We start from the raw sequence: 24,052 nt of genomic DNA, 5'->3' as shown, positions 1-24,052 counted from the left end.
TATCATATTTTTTAAACTGTCTCTGACATCCCACAAATGCTCGATTGGATTCAGATCAGGACTTTGCGGAGGTGATGGCAATATACTGAAGATTATTACATTGTCTATTATCTTTACTCCTGGAATTAGTTTTTAACAATGATGCTAACCATTGAAAATAATAATAGTTCGAGTATTTTCGTTACTCAGTGTATGTGTTTATGGGTGAAGTGATAGGTTATGTGCCGTAAAATTTTAGAACCTTGCTTGCGGCCAGTTGAAGTCGCATCTCCGTTTGTCGCAAGTTTCTCGTAAATCCAATCCCAGATTTCAGTGACAATAACGGCAAAACTCCACCAGTATTGAGCGTTTTGCCATCGTCGAAATATAATGAGTCCGTAAATTGCGGAGATGTCGTTATTGCAGCAGGAACTGATATAACGTTGTCGAACTCTCAACTACTGTTAAACTTGCACATTTACAGTTCCAACACTCACAATGGATCCTCCTAATTTGAAAATCGAAATGCCCATGGATATCTGGCATCGCTTCCGTTCGCCTGGCAGATTGCCGAGACAGTTCCTGGAGTGGTCTCGTTATGGCCTGCTCCAATTTATGATCCCTTCCGAGGTCAAACGATGCATTTCTCGGGTCACTCTTGCTGTTCTTAGCGCCTCATTAACCCTCGGCTCGGGGGGTGGAACCGAAGAAACGCCGCGCTTCTTTCTCTCAGCAGACGCTTTAGCCTTAATAAATGTTACTTAGGTCCGAGAGAAACTAAATTACAAAGCTGGTGGTATTTTAAAGGCAGTAAAAGTCAGTTCGGAACTGTTCCACTGACGGTCGTGTCGAAATTATTGCCGCCCGTCTCAATTATTTATTATTGCGCTTTTTTCCGGTTTCGGATCGCCCAGGGTTCATCTCGTTACGGCGAAAAAATTCGCCACAATGTAACACATAAATTTTAAGTTGCTAAAGAAATTGTCTTCAAACAACAATAAAACTTTTCTTAATTTCGAGGTTTCCGCATAAAAGAGAACTTGGTGTTCATTAAAAAACCATCTCGGCTGGAATTTACATCAACAAATTGTCGGCCGAGATGGAATAAAAATGACATACGCGGCATCATCCACGAATTATCTGCTTTTTGCGCCTGCAAAAGATTTTCAAAGTTTTCGGTGGAAAATTTTTAGGAGCTAATTTCGTCGATGAATTTTTTCATCAAGTGAAATGAAAATTTTACGTAACTTCCTCAACTTAGAACATTTACTACTGCTGCCTGTACCCGATTCAATTTAAACGCTCACAAATAGTAGATATTCAATAAAGGAAAATCTCCATCACTAATTTATTGCCAATTTCTTCATAAATGCTCATAATAAATGTTCATTCTCAGCTGAGGTCGATTAGAATTAGGTGGAAGATTAACCTGTATTAGATTAGAAATTTGATTTATTTCTTACTAATGATTTTGTTAACTACATAATACTGACAAGGTTCATTTTTGGTCAAATAGATTTAATAAGGAATTTTTCTACAGGGTCATTAATCATTATAAATGATTGTCCCATTGCAGTAGGTGTTGATGACGTAGTTGAATGTGCCGCAACCTCATAACATGAGTGAGACTATTATCGCTGATAGGTGGCGCTACCAGCGGTAGTAGAAATCTGTCTACTATGTGTGGATTTTCAACGCCAACTGCGATGGGACAACCATTTATATAATGACCCTGTAGAAGTATTTTATTCCTATGGTATCCTAGGACAGATAAAAAATTTATCTAAGTTTCTAATCTGTAGTAAAATGTATATTTTATCTAAATCTTGTACTAGCAGGAAAATGTACCTATGTCTGGTTCTTTGTTTGAATCCGCTTAACCCAAAAACTAAGTGATTTTAATCAAGTGAAGAGTGTTAGAAACTTAAAAATTCCTAGGTGTGTTTTGCACTTGATCGAGAGATGTGACATCGGGGAGCGGTACAGTAAAGATAAATTTGTTTCGAGTGCTGCAATAAGCTCGCCTCGCTTACTTCTGTTTCGTCATTTCTACTCCAAGCTGCGTCCTAAACGCCAGAAGTTAATTTTTAATTTAATTCTTACTTTAATTTCTTAATTCTCAATCAGCTTCATTTCTTAATGAGGCCCCTAAATTTTCTTTCTCAACGCTTCAGTAGCTGAGAGGGGACAGAGAGCTACACGAACCTTGAGAGAAATCTTCAAATAAAAATTCAACTTAATTGTTGTTACGTTGGTGAACATAAGCCAGCAAAACCGCAGACAGGATCTACCGGTCGTTATATAAACGTAAAAATATTAAAGCATTAAAGAGTCTTCAATATTTTTTCTTGTTTCATGTGGAAATTTCTGGGCAAAGTTGCACCTAAAGCAGACAACATTTTATATTGATCAAATTCAACATGAACCTTATTACAGAAGTTGTGGCAAGCCACAATTATCGTCTGAAGTGTATACATTATTATTAACGGTAATAATCATATAAGTTTATTTCCAACAGACGTTGGCATCTTTTTATATGAATGAAGTGCGTTTAACTTGAGAGAAAATCTGTGGCGGTCGTGAAAAAGTAGGTAAGTCGAAAATGTTAATTTTTCAGGGCAACGATTCAAAATTCCACATCATTCCTAAAATCCTGTAATTAAATAGAAACTTCTTTCTACCTGTACTTGCTTTCAGTATAAGTAAATTTTAAACTGTGAAAATCTGAATTATTTAATTCCATGATTTATTATTAAGGTGTAAACATCGTTAACTCATTTTTGAAATTATTTGACTTACCTACTTTTTCACGACCGCCACAGAAATATTATAAAATGTTCGGATAACGAATGAATTTTTTTCAGTTGTACTTAGCGATTCCAGACAAAATACTGAAAAGTTTTTCACCAAACTTGTGTTTTATAAAACGTCAATGGAGTTATCTAGATCTGGTTTATTTATCATTACGAATACTCTTATCAAATTTTGATATAACTTCGTCCAGCGAGAGATTGGGAGATTTTATATTTTGTTAAATTAACCCAACACTACAAAATGCACTAGAATACATTAATTAGAGCACAATTCCAGGGCAAAAATGTTACTGCTCGAAGGATATATTTATAATTCCTTTGAAAGCACTATTTTTCTTATATTAGGTATCATTTATTTTGCATTCCGTCCAATTTTTAACGCGGTTTCTTCCAGAGGTCGCCCATCCAAACACTGACCTCACCAGAGACTGCTTAACTCCATTGATGAATGATGATAGCCCTTTATTTAAATTAACATCCTTAACATTGAATAAAAATTAAAGCAGTGTTTCACTGCAATTTATTTTTGCTCCTTAGCTTGTTATCCATAAAGCTGCTTGTCCACAATCTCATTTTTGTCGGAAATCATGTTTACTTATTCAAAAGCTTGGCCAACCCGTTAATTCATTTATTACTTTCTGCACGCTGTACAGTCCCCCTTATAAATTTTGGTGTAGGGTTTGTAGCATCCTTGCCTAATTCCTTGTAAATTAATTAACTTACTGCAGGTTCATTTATATCTTTGATGAACGAACCGCAATCACTTACTTCATATTTGTCACAGGTGTTGACATTTTCAATTTCTATTAGTATTTTTTCGTTATATGGACTGAATTATTTGTGTTTTTATTTGCTTTCAGCTAGTGCCATCTACGCAGTGGAGGCGGTTCAGGGCGGCGTAGCAAAATTACCGTGCGACATAGTTCCATCTCTCCCTGGTGACAAGATGCACATTGTCATATGGTTTAAGGACGGCGAGGACCGTAAAACCCCCATATACTCGTAAGTAATTAGTGCAGTACATGTACCCCGTAATTGTGCACATTTATTACACCATGTTACGGTTAGCGAGTCTTGATGAATGTCTAGCCGAGTGCTGTTATTAAATTTATTTCAACCGAATCGCTGAATGGGGATCAATTAGAATAACAACGTGTTAACGTCATGTCTGAAATTTCAACGTGTTGATTGTTGTGTGTTGAGTGGACGTGTTTGATATTATACATCGTTAGTGAACTATCATCGGATTCGTTCGCCCGCAAGCCACCCCTTGAATCAATCACCTTTTTCGGGTGATGATGCACAATTAAGGGAAGTTCCAGCGATATTGCGTTAGCTCCGTCCCGATGATAATTCATTTCTCTTTGACATTTGGGGCTATTAATGATGAACTTGGATCGTGAAGGGAGTATTGTCTTGATTGACAATAACTTTACTGACATCGTCTTCGCTTTGTCGGTGGAAGAGTTAATCGATTAGACGTTTATGGAAAAGAACAAGTTTTCTCTGCGAGGTGAGTCAAATGAAATGTGTACAAGAGGTGGCCCAACGAAATTCGACAAAAACTAGTGCCCGGACAAAAAGAGAAATTAGGGAATTGGACGATAGAGGAAAGGGCAACTACTAGAAAGAGCCAGTAACGTTTTACCCGACGGCATTTCACCAAATTTCTTTCTTATATTATTGCAAAGTACATACTTCACAACCACTGAATGGAGAGTATGGCAACTTGTCGTGATCAAAGTGAGCAAAACAATTAGTATCAAGTTTGTTTTTTGTATTTAAATAGTTAACGATATTTTGTAAAGCAAGAAATTTGTACCAGACAAATTAGTGGTGTCTAAGATGCTGCCAGACCAATATAAAGTGGGCGACAAGATTGAGAATAAAAGAAGTAAATTTGAGGACCAAATTGAAACATTTCATATGACTCACTGTGTTCAAAAGTTCAAAAAATCGAGTCAACTTATACGTTGAAGTTGTACACAAGTTTTATCTTAACGGTGTTGATATGGGTAGAATAAAGTGTTCCAAAAAGATTTCCATCGCAATAAATTAGATAAGTCAATTGTATCAAACTTGACTTGGGAGAATGCCACTTTACTAGATTCATAAATCAATAATCTTAAAGATTCTTTTGAAAGTTTTTGATACAAGAAATGACAATACAGTACTAATTACAAAATCGTTTGTAGCACTTTACAAATTAATGCAGTATCTGTAAAAAAAGTAATTAAAGATCATTAGGAGCGTGAAGTTTAATTTAACAGCCTCACGTGGTATAAGGTAGTTCCTGCATTTTTAGTAGGTGCCTATAAACACTTTTAACTACATCTTAGAAACTGATTACAAGTTTGATAAAGACTGACAAGACTAGTTGCGGACCTCTTGCTCTCATGAATAGTTTGGTAAGATTTTATCTAATTTTTCAGAATAATTAATTATTTTATATGCTGGCGTGTCATAATGAAAATAATGGAGCATCAATTTAGAGATATCGAAATGACATTTTTTCGGAGTGGGTAACTTAATGAATCAATTATGGTACTTGATACGAGAAGAGAATTCCTCAATTAGAAGCAAAAGATGAAGGCAAAATCTTGAAAAATGTATTCAAATTTGTCACGGAATTTGACACACAATTGGACAAATTAATACCAGACACCGGAATGGTAAAAAATTTACTAATAATATTTCCTGATTTTTTTTAATTCTCAGTGGAGCTTTCAATAAATTCTTTTCGGTTTGGCGTTTGGCAGTTTAAAAATTTCCCTTAAACCTGTTAAGAAGGAACAGAAGACATCCTAAGGCAAGGACCAGTATATGTCTCCGAATTACGAAAAGTAGCGATCATTTTTAGAAAATTTCTAAAAGTGTGAATTCCAAATAGTTATTACCAGCTTCTTTTGCAGCAACTAGCAGCATTTTTAGTCCTTCTATATTCAGTGTTGCAGTTAAAAAAAATTCCTTATAATCCTGCAGTTGTTCTCTTCTTAATGCTCCACTCAATCCAATCCATGGACACCGAATTTTAAAAATCTATCGATTTTATTTTAAAAATCCTCAGATTGATTTGGTTCATCTTTTCATTTTCTACTTCTAACAAAAGCTTTAGGCCATTCTTTAAAACCCTCATATTTACATTGCAAAAATGCAAACAGATCAAAAATATTTTCTGTTTTATTTAACTACCTATTCAAAATATTCCAAGGAAAACTTTCTCTTTAGTAATATTCTTCAGAACACACATACCATCTCATACAGTCCATTTTTTAATTATAGTTCGATGAGCTTAGTCCGAATCAAGAAGTCGACATGACTTGCGTCTGCTTTTGACAGTTGCTAGCAATATTTGAAAATTTATGTTTGCAACTTGATACAGATGTCATTACTCATTACAAATTTCAATTTTTGAGATTTTAACTCATATTCTTTCGTGCTTTTTCTGCAAATTCATTCATTTTTTTTAGAATAATAGGTCTTTTATTGTATTCAATTTGGAGTTGTTTATGCCATATATTAAAGCACTTTAGTTTAATAGATCTCTCAGAAAATTTTTATCAATATTTCAGTGTATCATTGTCATTTACACCAAAAAACTTCCAATATTAATGTGCAAACTTTACTTTTTAACATCTGTTGCAGATGTAGTTGCATCCGTTACCTTGAATTACCAATTAATACAAAATTCCCTAGAATTTGAAAATTTAATTTTTTTATTTAAAAATTAAAACAAGGGTGCAAATTCTAAAAAATAACAAAAAAACTCGTTTTATAAGGGATTGGATTGGCGGTAAATCAACCCTTATAAAACTCGTTCTTTAATATACTCTTTCAGTATCTGCAAAACTAAAATTGAATTTTGACGCTTTCCACCTTTGTCAGTGATTTCCTTTTCTTTTTATTATCCACCACTAATGCAGCTAGTAATATGAAGGTATATTAATTGTGTAAACTAGTGAGCTTAAATTATTTTTAAATTTCATTAATGGAACACTTAGAAACTAATTTAACCACTGTGCTTAAATAATAATTCATCATTAAATCCCAACAAATGTTCTACTTCATAATATAACATTTCACGAAGGAGTAATGAAAATGATAAGTACGGTTCTGGAAAGGCCAGAGTATATTAATTATCCAAGGGTCGAGTCGGTTAACTAACACATCTTACGGTGATTAAAATGATCATTTCAACCTTAAGAGCTTAGCATTTGTGTAAAGGAATAATTTAAAAAATAAAACCAATTCAAATTGTTTGCATCTTTTATTATTTACAATTATTATTATACAAAAAAATTTGACTGTTTTTAAAGATGAAGTTCAGTTTATGTAAACAAAGTTAAAATACAAATATTTTTTCTATAGCAGATGCTAAAATGTGCTTTTATCTATTCAAATCAAAAGGTCAAGTAGCATTTTAACCGCAAGGGTAGATAAAGTGCTACTTTAACAGCAAGGATAGACAAAGTTATTTATTTATTTTTATTACACTAACAACGGTCATACTAACGAGATTTTAAAACCTGACACGATTTCGATTCGTAACGATTTTTAAAAAACTGTTTTAATAATAAAAGACAAATGCTATAGAAAAAAATGGAATATTATACACGACGATAAAATACAATTTTATCATCTTGTATAATAAATAATTATTGTTTCGTGATAGGGTCAGAATTATTCTGCCTGTAAGTCCTATAGACACAATTTCATTATCTATTTTTTATTATAAACAACAAATACAAAAAGATTTATTTCTTCCTGTTTCTTCTTTTTATTTTTATCTCTGTTACCAAACGGCACAATTTTTTCAAAAATAATTCTTTCAGTAATTTTATATTTCTTAACATTCACACAAATTCTTTACTATTAATTAAAATACTTAAAATATTGATAAAACGCTACTGAAGTGCTTTAAAAAGATTCTCCTATTTGCCTTACAGGTCTGATCTGAAGCATCCATCATTTTTCAGTTACTGTCTACATCAGGAACAATGCATGACGTACCACCATTGCGATGTTAGGCAGTTCTTTAGTTGCCAACTATTATCTAAGTTATTTTTAAGCAATAAAAAATTTCAATTTTCCCACTTTAACTTTATGCATACAAAGTTTCAACCGTATTCTAGTAAAATAATATTCTAATACATATAAAGTAAGTTTGGGCAACATATTCAATTATTAATTTTTTTTTATTAAGCAAACCCGGTCTCCGGCAAAACTAGTGGAAAAGTTAAGATTGCCTATGGCGTGCTGCGGGATATATGGCTTCCATTTTATCCTGCAATGCAGCCCCGGTGAGCTCCTTTAAAACTGGCCGGGCTGCAGTGTAAATAAAGATGTTTGTTAAACAAACAGACGGCAAAAATACACCTTCTTTCGCATACGCGTTATTGCTGTTTGAACACAACAAGCCATTTGCAAGTCTCCAATATCGTAAAGAACAAGCGGTCACTAACAAAAGAAATCAATTCGCTACCAAATACATAACGTAATAAGTTGTATCTGCGGAAGGATCTGTCCGGGAATTTTATTCAACCGACTCGATCTCTATCAAACGAAATAAACAAAAACTAATAAGCAATCAACATCAAGATAGAACAAATCACGCGAAATTACTTAAAAGCGAGCGAACCTGAAATAAAATTAATTATAGTCGATCGGGTTTAGTTGCGGTAACGGGGGAACTGGTTTTGTGAATAATTATATTCAGGTGAAACAACAGGAAATGTCCCGGTGAGGCAGGTTCAGCTCGGCTTCAAATAATTACAACGGTCGAACGTAAATTAATTTTTTCAGTGTTTTATCGATGGAAATTTATAGCGAACAAGTTTTTCAGACTATTCCTATTTTTCCTATTTTTCACGTACACAAATTAAAATGGGAATGTTTTTATAATACACACAAAAAGCGCCAAGCGCAAGAGAAAATGAGAACTAATTTATTGGATAACCTCGCAGTAAATTTGTAATGTTACTTATAAAACAAGACATAAAACAAAGAATGATATGTACCGAGTTGTATCGAGCGATCAAATTAATTTGTATTCGAGTTATCCATGAATCCGAAATCGTATGTCGTTTCTTGAACAAAAAACAGCTTAAAGCACAGGTTAGATCTGGGCATATCAATCGAAAAGACATACGGATTCAAATCCATGGATGACTCGATTACAAATTAATGTGATCGTTCTTTAGATTTAGCGAGCTCGTAGAATGAGTTGAATGTGCTGCTCCGGTTTCACGAGTCGCATCATCGATTATTAATCACATCATGAGTTTATATTTGATGAATGGATATAACGAATGAATAAATGTGGGAAATTTAAGTCCATAAACAGATACCACTGGCTTTGCTTTTTGTTAACTGTGTTTTTTTTTTGGCACCGACTTATTGATGATTATTAGCAATTTTTAGCTGTCACAATTGACAATTTACCATTAGAAACCAATCAAAATAAGGTAATAGATCCTTTTGTTTTATATTATCACCGTGATATCTTGTTACTACCATATTTCACCCAATTAAAATGGTCGAAAAGGGATCATGTCACACATGAATTATATTCTCACTAAATCTATCCAAATCTGAGAGAATGCCGACCATTTCTAGCACCCTTGTATGTTATTTTATAATTTACGTGTTATGTTAATAATGTGTGATGGTTTGTGAGTGGTGTCGTGGCTCGTGTCTGGGCCTCTGCTTCGCTAATCTACTTCTTGGTCTTACTTGCAGGTTTGACGCGAGGGATAAAGCGCCAGAGCAGGGAAAGCACTGGCATGACGAAAGTGTCCTGGGAGCTCGGGCTTACTTCCGCTATCAGGACGATCCAGCTAAACTTACATTGGACAGCGTCCGAGACAGCGACGGGGGAATCTATCACTGCCGAGTCGACTTTAAACAAACTCCTACAAGGAACATTAAAGTCAACTTGACCATCATCAGTGAGTTTATCGTTTAATCGTCTTACAAACCAAACACAGATCAGTAAGGCTTAAGTCGGCTGCGATATTCACGGGACCGGACATGAAAACTAGACGTATTATAATATCATATTGTCAAGCCGAACTAAGTTGCTGTAACAAGCTAATGAAAAAATGAAGCTCCGAGAGCTCAAAAAACTAAATAAAGGACCAGTGTAATTAATGTTTGGGAAGAGTAAATATTTATGACAACAAGCCTTTCCTTTGGGCTGCGATTCAGATAATTAAATTTTGCAGAGCGTTATTGTACAACGATTTAAATGAGTTTTGTGTTATTTTTAAAAACATTCTGTTTAATATAAATAAACAAAAACAATAAGGATATTTCTTTCTTCTGTTACATTCGTTAAATGTTTGCACATTTGTACATTATAGCTATTTATTATACAAGTGTCTTATAAGTCAAATAAGTCACGAATGTAATACATCGTTCAATACTGTTCAATTCTCTCTAAACTCATTAATTATAAAAACAGTTTAATTATGGGTTCATAAGTCCTCTAGTGTTTTATAGACCTCATAATATATGCAAAATCGGCATTATTATGACTTCATAATAAACAAGTGTTGGATAAAATTTTTAATATGTTTCTATTCTCTAGAAATTATCTGTTGACTTGTGTACAGTCAATAGAGTTACAATTCGAAAAAAAAATTACTAATTTGCTACTTTTGCGGTCATATAGAACCCTAAGTATAATGTTTATTAAGTAATGAAGAGAAAATTATTTTTTCTTCGAACGTCAGTAAAACATGACATTATACTTGTTGGACTGATAATGCTAAAGTGTCACTTCACGAGCGGCAGATAAAGTAACCCAGCTAAATCATTTTAAAATTCCTAACACAAATTTTAATAAATTCGTTTCTGAATCTGACATATTGAAAGCTAAAGTAAATAAATAAGATTTAATCAAGAAATTTGCACATAATTGTAAAATGTACTTACAAAATATATCCAAATTAAAACGGGTTGACAACCAAATAATTTCGGGTTTTGTTCAGAGCGTTTGCTAGAGTCATAGTAAGGCACTTCTTTCGACAGCCAAACTACCAGCTTCAGCACATAAAACTTCATTTTGTATTGACACTTGCGATTTTTAAAATATTTTTCTGTGAATTTTTCAATTTTATTGATTCAATGAATTTGTAACAATTTTATAAGGACAAAATCACATTGCTGTCAAATTTATTATAACATTTTATTTGTTACTGCAGGTAGGAAGCAGTATGTAACAAATTTTCAATAACAATGAATGTGTGTGTTAGTTTTGACATCGAATAAGAAAAGTTTTATGGAATCTTTCATTAAAAACATTTCATTGTTAATTTTCTTTTGTGAAATTTTAAAATGACATTGACGACCAAAGCTACTACTTGAGGAATTATTTTAGTTTATTTCATTTATTAACTGGCTCATTTTTTAAAGGATAATTTAAATGTCTTAATACTACATAACGGATATAAAATACTTCCGCGACTTATTTTCAAACGAGATTAATTAGTTTCTTTAAGAAAATTAATTAAACCCTCCGTGAAAAAGGATAAATACAACAAAGAATATTTTCAACAAGATAGAATTAATTTCGATTAAGAATTAATTAAAAACTGAAAGAAGCTTTGTAAGGAGTAACAAAATGTATCATAAACAATTTAATTTAATCGGTGCCCGGAGAACTAAACTGATGCTAAAATATGGCTTTCAATCGCTATCAAAATTATAAACCTTGATTTATAGAGTTCATGCTGTAAAGACTTTACAAAATGTCAAACTCGTCCACGGGACATGTAGACTTGATATTTAAATATCCATAAACTGCACCAGTGCTTTTGCAATGCATAAATCTAGTTGCGAAGGAGAACAAATAAACGATTAACTCACCAGCCAAAGCTCATGTTATTTCAATTTTCTTATTTACAAAGGTAAATCCCTTCACGAATTTATAAATCAATCAGAGTAGTTGACTACGTTATTTCAGTAAAGTCGTTCTTTTATTTCATTTGACGAAATCTTCATCTATTATCCAGAAAATTCCCCATTATTATTTGTATTTTACATTTGTCAACTTTTAGCAATTCCATCCAAGTGTTTTTGAAAATAACAGTAATCAGTACTGTAATCAGTGTAGTCAACGGGAGTAATATAGGAAAACAGCTCTTTTCTATAGCGCTAAAGAAACATAATGACTAGTCATCTTTATTATTATGTGCTACATTTAACACGAGCAGAACTCATAATTTCAGACTTACAAAATCTTTACCTTGATAATGAAATTTATTGCTTCCACTGCGTCTACTAATTCTACTCCACTCTCGGTTGCAACGAATGTTTAGCAAAACCTACCGATTTTTACACCCGAATTGCATACTTAACAAATGTTTCTAACATGGTAGTTGATTGTGATTTATATTTATAGGCATACACTTGTCAATTTCTGAATTTAAATGTGACTTTTGATATCTCACTCTTACTCTTACTCTTACTCCAGTTATCATTATTGGCCATTTTTAAAATTGTAATTTATTATTTTTGTGTCGTCTATACTTTTGCTATTGGAATCGTTTATCTCAAAACCCCTTGTCTTTAGGCAACCAGATAATCATATCAATTTACGTTTAGTAGTATAGGTGCACCAGAACTATGTGTGGCAGATTTCCACAGCTCACTACAATGTTAAAATTATTTGTAATAACTAATAACCCTGCATACTCGTATTTTGGATGCGTTATTGCTTACTTTTAAAATTCATTTTTTTATTTCATGTTTCATGTTTTTGTCTACAGATTACACAGGCCGATAAAATTTTACTGTGCCCGTGCTATTATTAATCAGTAATCACTGATGTGTTTGTTGAAAAATGTTTGAATTTATAAAATGTTTGATTAATTTTTGGGAGCTTAAGGACGAGTAGCCGCTCGAGTCAAGGTGACTTATTCCATTGTGCACATCGACTGCGTAAATGATTCAAAGTGCCGGCTGAAATTTATCTTGGCATTAATTCTGATTTACGAGAATCGCTGAAACTCGCTTAGTTTCCGTCCCATTTCTCATCTCAATCCATCTATTTGTCGCATCTAAGGCAGTCCGGAATAATTGCTACAGAAACATAAAAAAGCAGGATATCCCGCAGGCTTTAGCCGTTCGTGAAAAAACCGCACCAACGAAAGACGAGATCCCGCAGGATACCATTACTAAATTAATTGGCCGGAATGGGCGAAAAGGAGATCAGTTGGCGAGCGCCAAACGGAAAAATATACACATGTCGCACGAATTTAGGGCATAAATTTAAATTGGTTTAGCTTCGGTGAAAGCTCTTTCTGCGCGTGATTAAAACTTAGTCCTTTGAAGATCTCGCATGTCGATGACTGTCGCGTTTTTCTATTTGTGTCGTCCCGATAGCGGAGCTTTTTATTGGGCCAGTGGAACAGATCCTGTCATGTCAACCCGTTCGACTGATGATATTTAAAATTAGCCAAACAAAATTGACTCGTGTTTAACATTCTTTGACGGCAAATTCCATCAAAACTTGATATGATTTGTGATGCGGATTCTGTCACAGATACACGAAATGTATCATTTCGCAAACAGTTTCATTACTGTATGTAAATGTGCCAAATAAAACGATTAAAACGCGACACAGTTGGCTGTCTTTGCCAAGCGCACCAAAAAATCCATTTCTGAAAGTCAGTCCGATTCGAGGCAAACTAGATCTGAGAATTTCTAAATATACATAAACAAATTACATATTTATCGGTGTATCCTATAAACATTTTACGATGGGAAATATCGCAAGGGAATATTTTAATACTGAAACCTCAATATCCATCGCGAATTCACGTCGAATTTTATTAGTTAAAGGAGATATCAGTTTTCAGTATCGCATCGTTTTTTATTGTGCAATTTATTCGCCGTCGATAAAAATTTTACAACTGTCAAAGCAAATTTAAACAATCTCGTCAGTAGTGTTGGTGTGTTTTATAACATTACGACGAGGGTAAATCACTGCGTAATATCATGCGTTTCTTTATTGTTCCGCTTTTGTTCGCATTTCACACGTCCCGGGGTGAGAAATTCTTATTTTGGGGTTCCCCATTTGATGGCTGCGATCCATTTTTTCGCAAGAATGTATATCATATATCAGTGGAATTTTTTCTCTGTTCAGTTCTTTTTCACTTCACTTGACGATTTAACAATATTTTTTTCATTTCAGTCAAATTTATGGAAATAATATCCTCTAGATTGTAACAGCATCGGTTTCAATAAATGTAGGATCAAGAGAAGCTGTGAAAAATTTGAAAACGTGTGGCTTAACTTGAATAATCCAGTCGTAATTGCATTATTAATACAGTTGTCATGAGTGACAATCAAAAATGGTTTTGGTTACAGAACGGTTCCTATATGAAGGAGTCACCATTACCAACATTTAATCGAACCGCCATTTCGTAAATAAGAATTTTTGTTTTTGTCAAGTAATGACAGATATGGTAATGTAGCTGAGTAACAACAATGAAGTTAGAAACAGAAGTATCGTAACGTCATATTACAATACAATACGACATCTGAAAATGCATAACCCTTCGAGTGGTACACTAGTGCGGGAAAGTATGTCATTACAGCATTCAAACGAATGCCATAGAGTTTCACATTATATATTGATGGTGCTTTCTATTGAGCTAGTAGAAGGAGGGAATGAATTTTATGTTTAATTTTGCACAAAAATTGCTACTAAGAACCAATCCTATAATTAGTTTTGATTTATAAATAGTTAATTCATATTTTCATTTTGTGTGGGACTGTAACATTTAATTGCCAATTTGCAGTAACCTTATAGTTATCACTCAAATGTTTCGAATTATACAGCGTGTCCCAGAACTCGCGAATCAGATTTAGAGTGCGCTTTCGTTGGTGATAAATGAAAGCAATAGCGTTAAAAAAATGGTCAGAGTGTAGTAGATTTTTTGTAATTAACAATTAAAGTTGACCAGTCAGAAGGTCGCTGTTAATTTGAATTTAGGTAAATTCAACGAACACTGCTTGAACTGTTTTTCAACTCCATTACTACTAGGGAATATTCCCTTTAAATTTGATTCCCTAGTCCTGGAACACCCTGTATAAGTCAGCTTGTGCAAATTACGTAATGTAAGACGTAATTCTAAAAACGGAAAAAAGTCCTTTATCAATATTGTACGTACAGTGGGGAGCACGGAATTTCGCACGCCAATTTGTACGTCATTAAAAAAAAACTATCTAGTCTAAGCTTTATTGTCATTATAATCAATAATGAGGTGGGATACGCATGATATATGTGATCATGACTGATGTTTCACCTAAACTGTCACGAAACTGCCGCCAGTAGGTATCTCATTTTAATAAAATTAAGTCAGTGAAATGTCCAATGTGTGCGAAATTCCGTGCTCGCCACTGTACATATAAGTATTTTTTCACATAATTGCTTCCTCAATTATTCCTTTATATTCAAAGGCAAGTACGACAAAAGAAAGTGGTTCAGAAGATACACTTTAAAATTTGTTCAATTGCATCTCTTGTTAACAGAATGACAAAATTTTATCTAAAACTTTACTCACTTTTTTACAAACAGTTAATCTCCAGAGTATAGTTAAATGATAATCTGCGGCCACTTTCGCTAATTTTGAGGCTGCTGACAATTAGGGCTGCAATTAGATAAACCAGTGAATATACCTCGATGCGGGTGCATAGTAGAACACCTATACTTGAAAAACGTTACGATAACAGAAATGATCCCCTACTGTCTAGGTCTTATCAACCCTCATAACGCTAAGTGTGCTAACACGATAGTAAAATCCAAGCTGGTTTGTAATTTGAATTCTCTTTGAACTTGTGGTGTTCTATGACCCGCTAGCAGCAAACATTCAGCGATGACAGTTTAGATCTCGGCGACTTCTTACGTTTCGGCCTCGGTAATTCACGACCTGTCATAAGATGGCCATACTCAAAGATTAAGTGCTAGGTCACAAACAGATGTAATCTCTACCGGAAACCCGAATTTACCGGCCGAAATTAGTTAGTTAACGAGCGGACAAAGCGAATTCTCACTTCTTGCATCTATTACGTCCGACGGACCGGGACGAATATTTGCGCAAGGTTTAATTGTCGTCCATAAATTCCGGTAGGCTCGCTGGTATGCAAACGAGAAAATGGGGGAAGCACTAAGTAAATGAATGATGACGTATGTATGCAGAAATTTGGGTGATGACCGCGATGACAGGACCTCTTCTGTTAGCGGTCCTTACTACGCCAAAAAAAATACAAAGTGATGACAAGTTGAAACGTGACGGTGGAAACTGTTTTTTGGCAATGACAAGAATGTTCTACGGTTGAAGCTTCATATTTTTTCACAATGTATTAAAATAAGAATAAGAATCAAATGTATGTTTCTTTGTTTGAGTCCACTTAACTCAAAAACAAGTGCATCGATTTTCTTCGAACAAAGTGGATTGGGAAGAAGAAATTCTTTGTTGTGTTCTGCACTTTATTTTATCACGATATCACGCCAGGAAGCTGCGGAACGATAAATCGGTGCACAGTATATCTGGGTATAGTGACTTCTCCTCACTTATTTCGTCGATTCTAAGTGGCTTCAGCTTGATATTGGGGTTGTCAAATTCCTTCATTCTTCCACTGCTTAGTCTATCAATGCAACAGTGTGGTCTATTTACTGAAGACACCTCGAAGGGATACGCAAACAAAATTGCTGGCAAAAGCTACTACATACATACAGGTGTCCTCAAAAAAGAAGACGAGTCCATAGCTCCCTTATTTATCGGAGGATTTTAATTATCTATACACCAAATTAAATGGTTGTGAATAGGCTACAAAATTGCCTACTAAATTCTCGTAAAGCCCCAAGGGCTTCAAGGTCAAACTGTCAAAATATTTTTTTTCTAATGCGAATAAACACATTTTTAGTAATTCTGATAGAGATCTTTATTTTGAAAACAACAATGTATCACAAGTATAACCTCAAATAAGAAAAAATGTAAAAAAAGAACACTATCTTTTGAAACAAATGACGAGCGCCAAGCGAAAAGCTGTCAAAATGCATTGCGTTGCAATGTAATAATCAAATTAAGTTAACTGTTAAAACAAATCACCAATAATACTGTTTATTTTATTATTAATGGTATTAATATTTGTATTAATTGTACGTTCAATTTAGTTTTACAATAAATCGCGAAATGTTTTATAAAGATTTCAACGATCCCTAGAACAGTTTTTATCTTGTCCACTTTTTCGTTGCTACTTAAAATTTTATTCTTTATGGATTAGATTGAAGTAGCATCTTCTGGAGAAAATAAAATAACAATATTTTAAAAATGGAACTCGTTTAAAAATAAATGGATGGATTTTACTTTTTTACCTGAGATGCTTATTTTTATGAAACAGTAAAATTTATTAGTTTTTCTACATTTCCATATTACGCGAAAATTGGATCTTTTCAGTGAATATTTTCTTGAGATAAAAAATTATTTTTATTTAAATATATTTTTACGTAATTATGTGAATGACACACCTACACACCCTACACACGCGTTTATAAATTATAAGTTGGTATTTATGAAAAATGAAAAACTACAAGAAAAATCCATAATGTAACAACATATATTTTATTGTTTATGTTTATTTGATCATGATATTAACAAAAAATACATACAAAGCTGAAAAAAGAATCATTAATGTAACAGTATACATCGGGTGTTCATTAATGTATCCTCAAAGTAGGCGTTGAAGAGTCGACTGTGAACTCACCACGGATTATAGATCACGGATTAGCTGTTGAAATCTAACCTCAGTTTTGTGTTGTTTGTGTTTTTAGTCTGTAGACTGACGAGTGGTGCGTTCACAATTGACTCTTCAACGCCAACGTCGAGGATAAATTTAAATGAACACCCGATACAACTGAATATCGCTCACTTGGCTTGACAGCATTTAATTCACTATGTATCTATTTTTTAGTTTTTTATGAGTTTAAATTAGATTTACGAGTATTTTCACACTGTTGCTTTTTAAAATATCCACAGACTTTTTATTTTCATAAATTAAAATTTATGCAATTACGGAAAGGACAAATCTAACTCATCATTAAAGCTAACTACACAAAATTACTCCACTCGTTTTTTACTAGAATTAAGGACGAAGGAGAGCGTCGCTGTGTTAAGAGCTCTTGATTATTGTTCATATATTAGCATGTTCGCAATTTACTTTACTCTAACTCTCAACTACCACCAAAAAAAGCCGTCTGGAGCCTAATCGCAGTTAAGTGTAGTTGGAGAGTCTCTCCAGAGAAGTGGGATCAGTTTTTAATTAAGATTGTAATCTACGTTACAGTTCCACCTGAGCAACTGAGCGTTCTCGATGAGACAGGAGTTCACATCTCGGACTACATTTTAGGGCCGTACAACGAAGGATCGTCGATCAACATCACATGTGTCGCCACTGGAGGTAAGTCAAATAAAATGTTTTAAATTCTACCAGAGAACCCTTCTGGGGATGCTCCTAATTCAGTAAACTTGTGCGTTTTTACTGTACATTTTTTAGCCACTGGCTTTGTAATTTTTTTATTTCCGCGTGCTTCCTCGTTTCCGCTCTTTTCATTATTATTTTATTCACAAAAAAATGGTCTCCTGTTCGTGCTCGTCATTCTACAACATTATTTAAGGCGAAGTAATTTCCAGCGTTTGTTTAGGAATGAGATAAATTTCAAATTTTATAGTGAGAAAAATATTTAAGCAGCAATTGGATTATAAAGACGTATCGAGACAGATCGATTTTTTCTAATCACTTGTGTGATAATAGGTTCAATTCAAAATCAAAACAGAATTGGATGCTGATTGTTTTCAAACTTCTTAGCAATTACATAAACAGTAAAATTTAAATTTTGGTTTTTTAATTCTCTTTTTATTTTTGTTACATTATTTACTTTCCCGCACGGCATCCGGTAAAACTTTCATTAGTGCACAGTAATCAGTGGGTTGAAAGAGTATATTTATATTTATTATAATACAGCGTTGTACATTTTAAATCTAGTTTTGAATGTATTTTAGAAATACTGTAAGAATAATAATTTTCGTTGTGTGTAGGTCGCCCTCCGCCCAAAGTGACATGGTGGCAAGAGAATGCTCTCCTCGACGACTCTTTCGAGTACTTATCGGAGCGTCGAGTCAGAAATATCCTCCACCTGGAAAAGCTTGAAAGGAAGCATCTTCACACCGTATTTACTTGCCAAGCATCCAACAACAATCTAGTGGCCCCCATTTCTAGTTCAGTTACCCTCGATATAAATCGTAAGTCTTTCACGATTTCTCCTTCGCATGCAGCATAGCCGAACCATCCCCGGAGCGCGCTCTGCGGTAATTTCGCCCGGAATATTTTAACCTCGATATGAAAGATGGAGTGCTGAATTGTTCGACATTAAAACCAACTTGTTGTATCAAATTACAGATGTCTTAAGGCGGTTCGAACTTTCGCCTGTGCAGAATAAACAACGCCGAAATTAACATACTGTTTTACTTTAATAAGCTGACGAGGGCGCGGCTTACAATTCGAAACGGCTTGCCATACTACGAGAAAATAGGATTACGAAATTGGTGGATGCGCCGGGAAGTTTATTTTTCTTGACGATATTAGCTTTGTGTGCTTTCCATTTGGCGAACGACCGCTGAAAATAACTGTTTACGCTTCACATTATGTCCTGATCCTTGCAGGATTCGAATTGCATCGAGTGCAGGTGCGCTAATCCGCACACATTTCGCCCTATTAATCGGCGGATGCCGCGTTCATTCGATGCCAAATTAAAACGAAGCTTTGCACCAGATATTTACAATTTGCTGTTTGCAGTTATGCAGATTTTTGCAGATTTCGCTGAAATTCGCGCCCAATTTATGACCGTTCGTTGTAATTTTAGTTGTGGTGCTTGCCCGAAATGACTTTACGTTTGGTAGTCATTCAAATAAACTAAATAATGTGCTAAATTCGATAAGATCTGGTGGCGTGCTTACGATTTTATCTGGATCATTAACGAAAGTCAAATTTTTCTCATTTATTAAATTCATTTCATGCACATTACTGGTGCCACTTTCGTGCTAAACTATTCCCAACGACAATACATTTATTTAGTGGTTTTCTATGATATAAACACAATCTAATGTGTAATTTGAAACCAAGAGCAACTAAGTTAAAAGATCACTGCAAATGATTTCAACAATATTCTTGTCAACAAGAATGAACATCGAAAAAGCTCTGCAACCGACACCACATTCTCTACCAATAAAATATTTCAATAAAAATCTATAGTTGATGAATTTAGGTACACGACCGATTTTGAGAATATTTTATATCCATTGGCATCGCCTCGGTTCGCGGCACAGGTGCGAATTCCGTAGAGTTCTGGATGCATTTTGACTAGACTTTTCAAAGTATTTTTACTGTATTATTACAGAAATTTAATTACTATTTGGGACTGTAATTCTTATTGCATCGAGTACCTGGTAAATATTATCGAGATTAATTTCAGTGAGGTATTTTAAACGTATTTGATCCTCCACTTTTGGTAAGTGTAGTAATAAGAAGGTCGAAGGTGATATTAAATATAAAAAATAACCTCAATCGTTTGATCAAAGCGAACACATTTTTAAATAATTATTTAATAATTCCATAAAAATTACTTGACTGTAAAACTTGCAATTCATAATTTAAAATTATTTATTTTAGTACATACGAGTACAATTGCTCCAATTCATGGAAATTTCATTAGTGTGTACTTCTGATACTAAATACTAAATTAACTAATGACAATTGTTACAAATGTACACCCGGAATGATAATTTGTAACAACCTTTACTAATTAATTTTGATGAATACATTTCTACGTAAATTCATTGTTTAGTATTATATTAACATCCAGTTTAATTGGTTTTTTAAATATATGTTTCTGTTTACACTAATTAGCTATTTTATTATGTTAATTACATTATTCAAGATTACGGTTGAAGCATGTTTCTTTCCGTAATGATAAATAAATCCGGCCTCCATGCTGTGCCCCCTTATAATAATAATATGGCGCCCCTACCACGGTGAAAATACAAATTACTATTATTCAATAAGAGAAGTTAAGCTACCCTGGGCACAGCTACTACTCGGATGTGAAGCCTAAGGGGAATCGCTTTCCCTTGATATTTCATTGTCTCATTGCTTGATCTGGATGTTGCATAAATAGCAGATACATAAAAAAAATAAATAATAGAAAATATAATAATATGAGTTTTCATTACTTGATAGAAATGTAATTTTTGATGCTTATTATGTAAACGTAACCAAATAATCGTAATTTATGCAACAAGTGCAGAAAGTAGTACTTTTTTTACAAATGGGAAATTTGACCGCAGGCGAGTGCGGCAATTCCATGAGAGAAAAGACTCATTATGCATTATGTAGAAAAAGAATCAACATTAAAGCAAAATCCTAAAATTTGGTATTTCTAAAGCCAAGAAGCGTTTTTACTTTTATTCGTTATTACTTATTACCGTAAACAGACCTTTTACGCATCAAGAGTAAAATATAGTATGTACACTTTTTAGCGGTCCTAGATTTTTTTTTTAATGAGTTATCGTTAGTATCTTGAAAAGTATTAGTTAAAAAACGTAATAAATATTTACCTTGAGTGTAGCAAAAGTTGTTGGTTTGGCTTAACGCGAGAGAAGTCTTTTCCCAATTCCCCTTGGCGCAGACATACACGTTTATGGCAATACCGTATCAGTTTATTTAACTGAATAGACGTATATTCACGGTGAAACAAAGCTCACCCCGACATCTACTATCAGCCCCATAAGCAGCGGTTACAAAGACATTGTCTTTTAGATTACAAAAGGTCGTTCTCTTCACCTATACTATATCATTTCGCATGTATAAATCCGACGAAACAATGACCGCGCGAATACAAACTAATGCGCTATAAATTTACACAGACCGTAATTATCCATTTTAAAATCTAGATTTATTGGGGCGTCCAGCCATAAACCATCGAGGAAATAATTTTTGTCCCCCGCACACTTCTTTGATAAAATATCGGACTCAGCGTGAGATTTGCGAGTTGTGGAACACACAGATAGGTGATTTTTTTAAAAGTTGGCCCGACTCTTGTGTTGTTTTTGAGGTTTGGACTATATCACCGGACCGCACTCGTTCCTTTGTTTACGAAGATTTATATCAACCAAGTTACGCCCAACACAAATATTCAGTGTTAACAAACACGGACGCGTAATAAACTAAGTACAGCATACCGGGGTCGACAGTCCGATAAAACTTGGACCTTAAATCGGACCCCCTTCAGATGTAATTGTCCTCAACACCAGTGTTACAACAACAAAACTGTTACGATCACAAAATATTGTGAACGATTTGGTGTTGCTAGTTTGAAGCGACGTTTTTCATAAACAAATATGTATATCGCGACGTTTTTCATAAACAAATACATCTTTTTAAATTGATGAGGATACTTTGTAACTTAAATAATGGAGAATAAAATGCGAGCTGCCTACGGCAATTAATATTGTCTTCGCCGCTGATGGAAATTCTTGTTTGCATTGAGACGGCAGTTTTCGATGGGGAATGAAACATGTCAGCAAAGGCAGAATAATTTCAGGCACAGCAAACACTGTCGAAAGAAGAAACAGAGGAGAACTGGTCTTTGAAATGTGAAACGCAAACCATCAAAGTTGGTGTGAAAAAGCAAAAATTTGTTGCGCCTCGGGAACGCTTCAATCAATTTGGGAACTGATCCGATTCAGAACAGTTATCCGGTTACAGTTTTAAACAAATAACTTCCACTGAAAATTGAAAAAAATATACACAGCTAAACAAAGGCATGTAGCTTTGCAACGAAAACAAAGGCCGTATTGCAATAAACAGAAGTGAATTTTAAACAAATATTGGATTGTTTTTTTTTTGTGAATATAACGCTTCTATTAAAAATTGCATTTTTCACAATTTTAGGCTTTTTACTACGAGTATTTGTGCATGTGCAGGGTATTTCACGAGTGATAATGAGCCCGACGGAATTGAAAATGCAACCCACAATACATTTCCAAAGTTAACGCGGCTATTTTAAATATCGTGTTGTTTTAAAAAGAAAATATAATCCATGATGGCTTAGCATCCAACAACTCTCGATGACTAGTTCCCAAGAAGAATGTTTTGTGCAAAAGAAATAATCGGCATCAGTGCTTGTGAAGAAATGACATTTGACATTTATGGTTTGGCAACTGCTGAACTAACGCCACTCATTAGCAGTAACAAAAGCAAACACCCAGCCAAGCTTAATTTGATGCTCTTAGGAAAATATTGGGTGATTCAAAATGATTGTGGGTAAGTATGGCAACTATGTACGAAAATTTATGTGGCAGCTGTGTGGGTAGGATAGAGTTGACATTTATTTGACAGGTCATAGTGGCGCAATTTTGAAAATTGTCAAGTCAACGTGCAACGGTATAAAAAAATCAAATGCACCCTTCATCTATTCCTCATTCCACTAATTGATAAATGAGTATCAATGCACTTTTAATTTTAGAAATTATGTTTTTGGTAGAGGCAATAGAAATTCAGCTCTCGCAAGTCAAAGCCTTATCACCGAACAACACAACTTGTTCCAGTTTCTCTTTTCTTCATAATAGTTTCGCAAACCCTCCCTACACTTTCCACCCAGCAATTGAAAGAATTCCCCCAGAATGCCATCTGCTAAGATTACTGCACAAAATTCTGGAACCCTGTTGTCTTCGTTTCAACTTTCAGTTGAAGATCAAGATCTTTCAAGAAATTTGTTGCGATTCCGACTTTTCTCATACAGCAACATTTTGGTAGGCAGTCTATGATAAAGCCACAAATTTCTTGTATAAATTTGTGCCCGAAATATCAAAACCACTTGGGATAGTGTGAGTTCTTACGATAATGTCATGGGATAATATCAACAAAATGATTCTTAAATTATTTGTGAAATTTCAAAAGAATTATCTATTATGAAAATGGTCTTAAATAAGTTTCCACAATGAGCACTGGAGCAAAAGCAATTTTTTATACAGTACCCTAAAGTGTAATAAAAATGCTGAAAGTTAATCGCGTTGTAAAAATTTGTTTCTCTTTTCTCTAAATAAATTGAGTCAAAAGTCAACGAGAGGATGCAGGAATTGTCTCGAGTAATATCTAGCGCATTCAGGTGTATTAACAGCTAAGATAAATACAGT

At 34.1% G+C, this 24,052-nt stretch overlaps 1 protein-coding gene across 4 annotated transcripts in view; it reads left to right on the top strand.

Annotated features, from left to right (window-relative positions):
- Positions 1-24,052, top strand: part of LOC138124486 (protein turtle homolog B-like) — a 272,071-nt gene that overhangs the window by 145,283 nt on the left and 102,736 nt on the right. For all 4 annotated transcript variants that reach the window (XM_069039530.1, XM_069039529.1, XM_069039528.1 and 1 more), the window contains exons 2-5: positions 3,653-3,794; positions 9,531-9,739; positions 18,147-18,260; positions 18,899-19,102. In XM_069039530.1, coding sequence (XP_068895631.1) covers positions 3,653-3,794; positions 9,531-9,739; positions 18,147-18,260; positions 18,899-19,102 — 669 coding nt within the window. The remainder of the gene's footprint in view (positions 1-3,652; positions 3,795-9,530; positions 9,740-18,146; positions 18,261-18,898; positions 19,103-24,052) is intronic.

This window comes from Tenebrio molitor, chromosome 2, assembly GCF_963966145.1.
Source record: "Tenebrio molitor chromosome 2, icTenMoli1.1, whole genome shotgun sequence".
NCBI lineage: Eukaryota > Metazoa > Arthropoda > Insecta > Coleoptera > Tenebrionidae > Tenebrio > Tenebrio molitor.
Note: the sequence above shows the minus strand (reverse complement) of the source record. Positions and strands in the feature narration are given on the sequence as shown.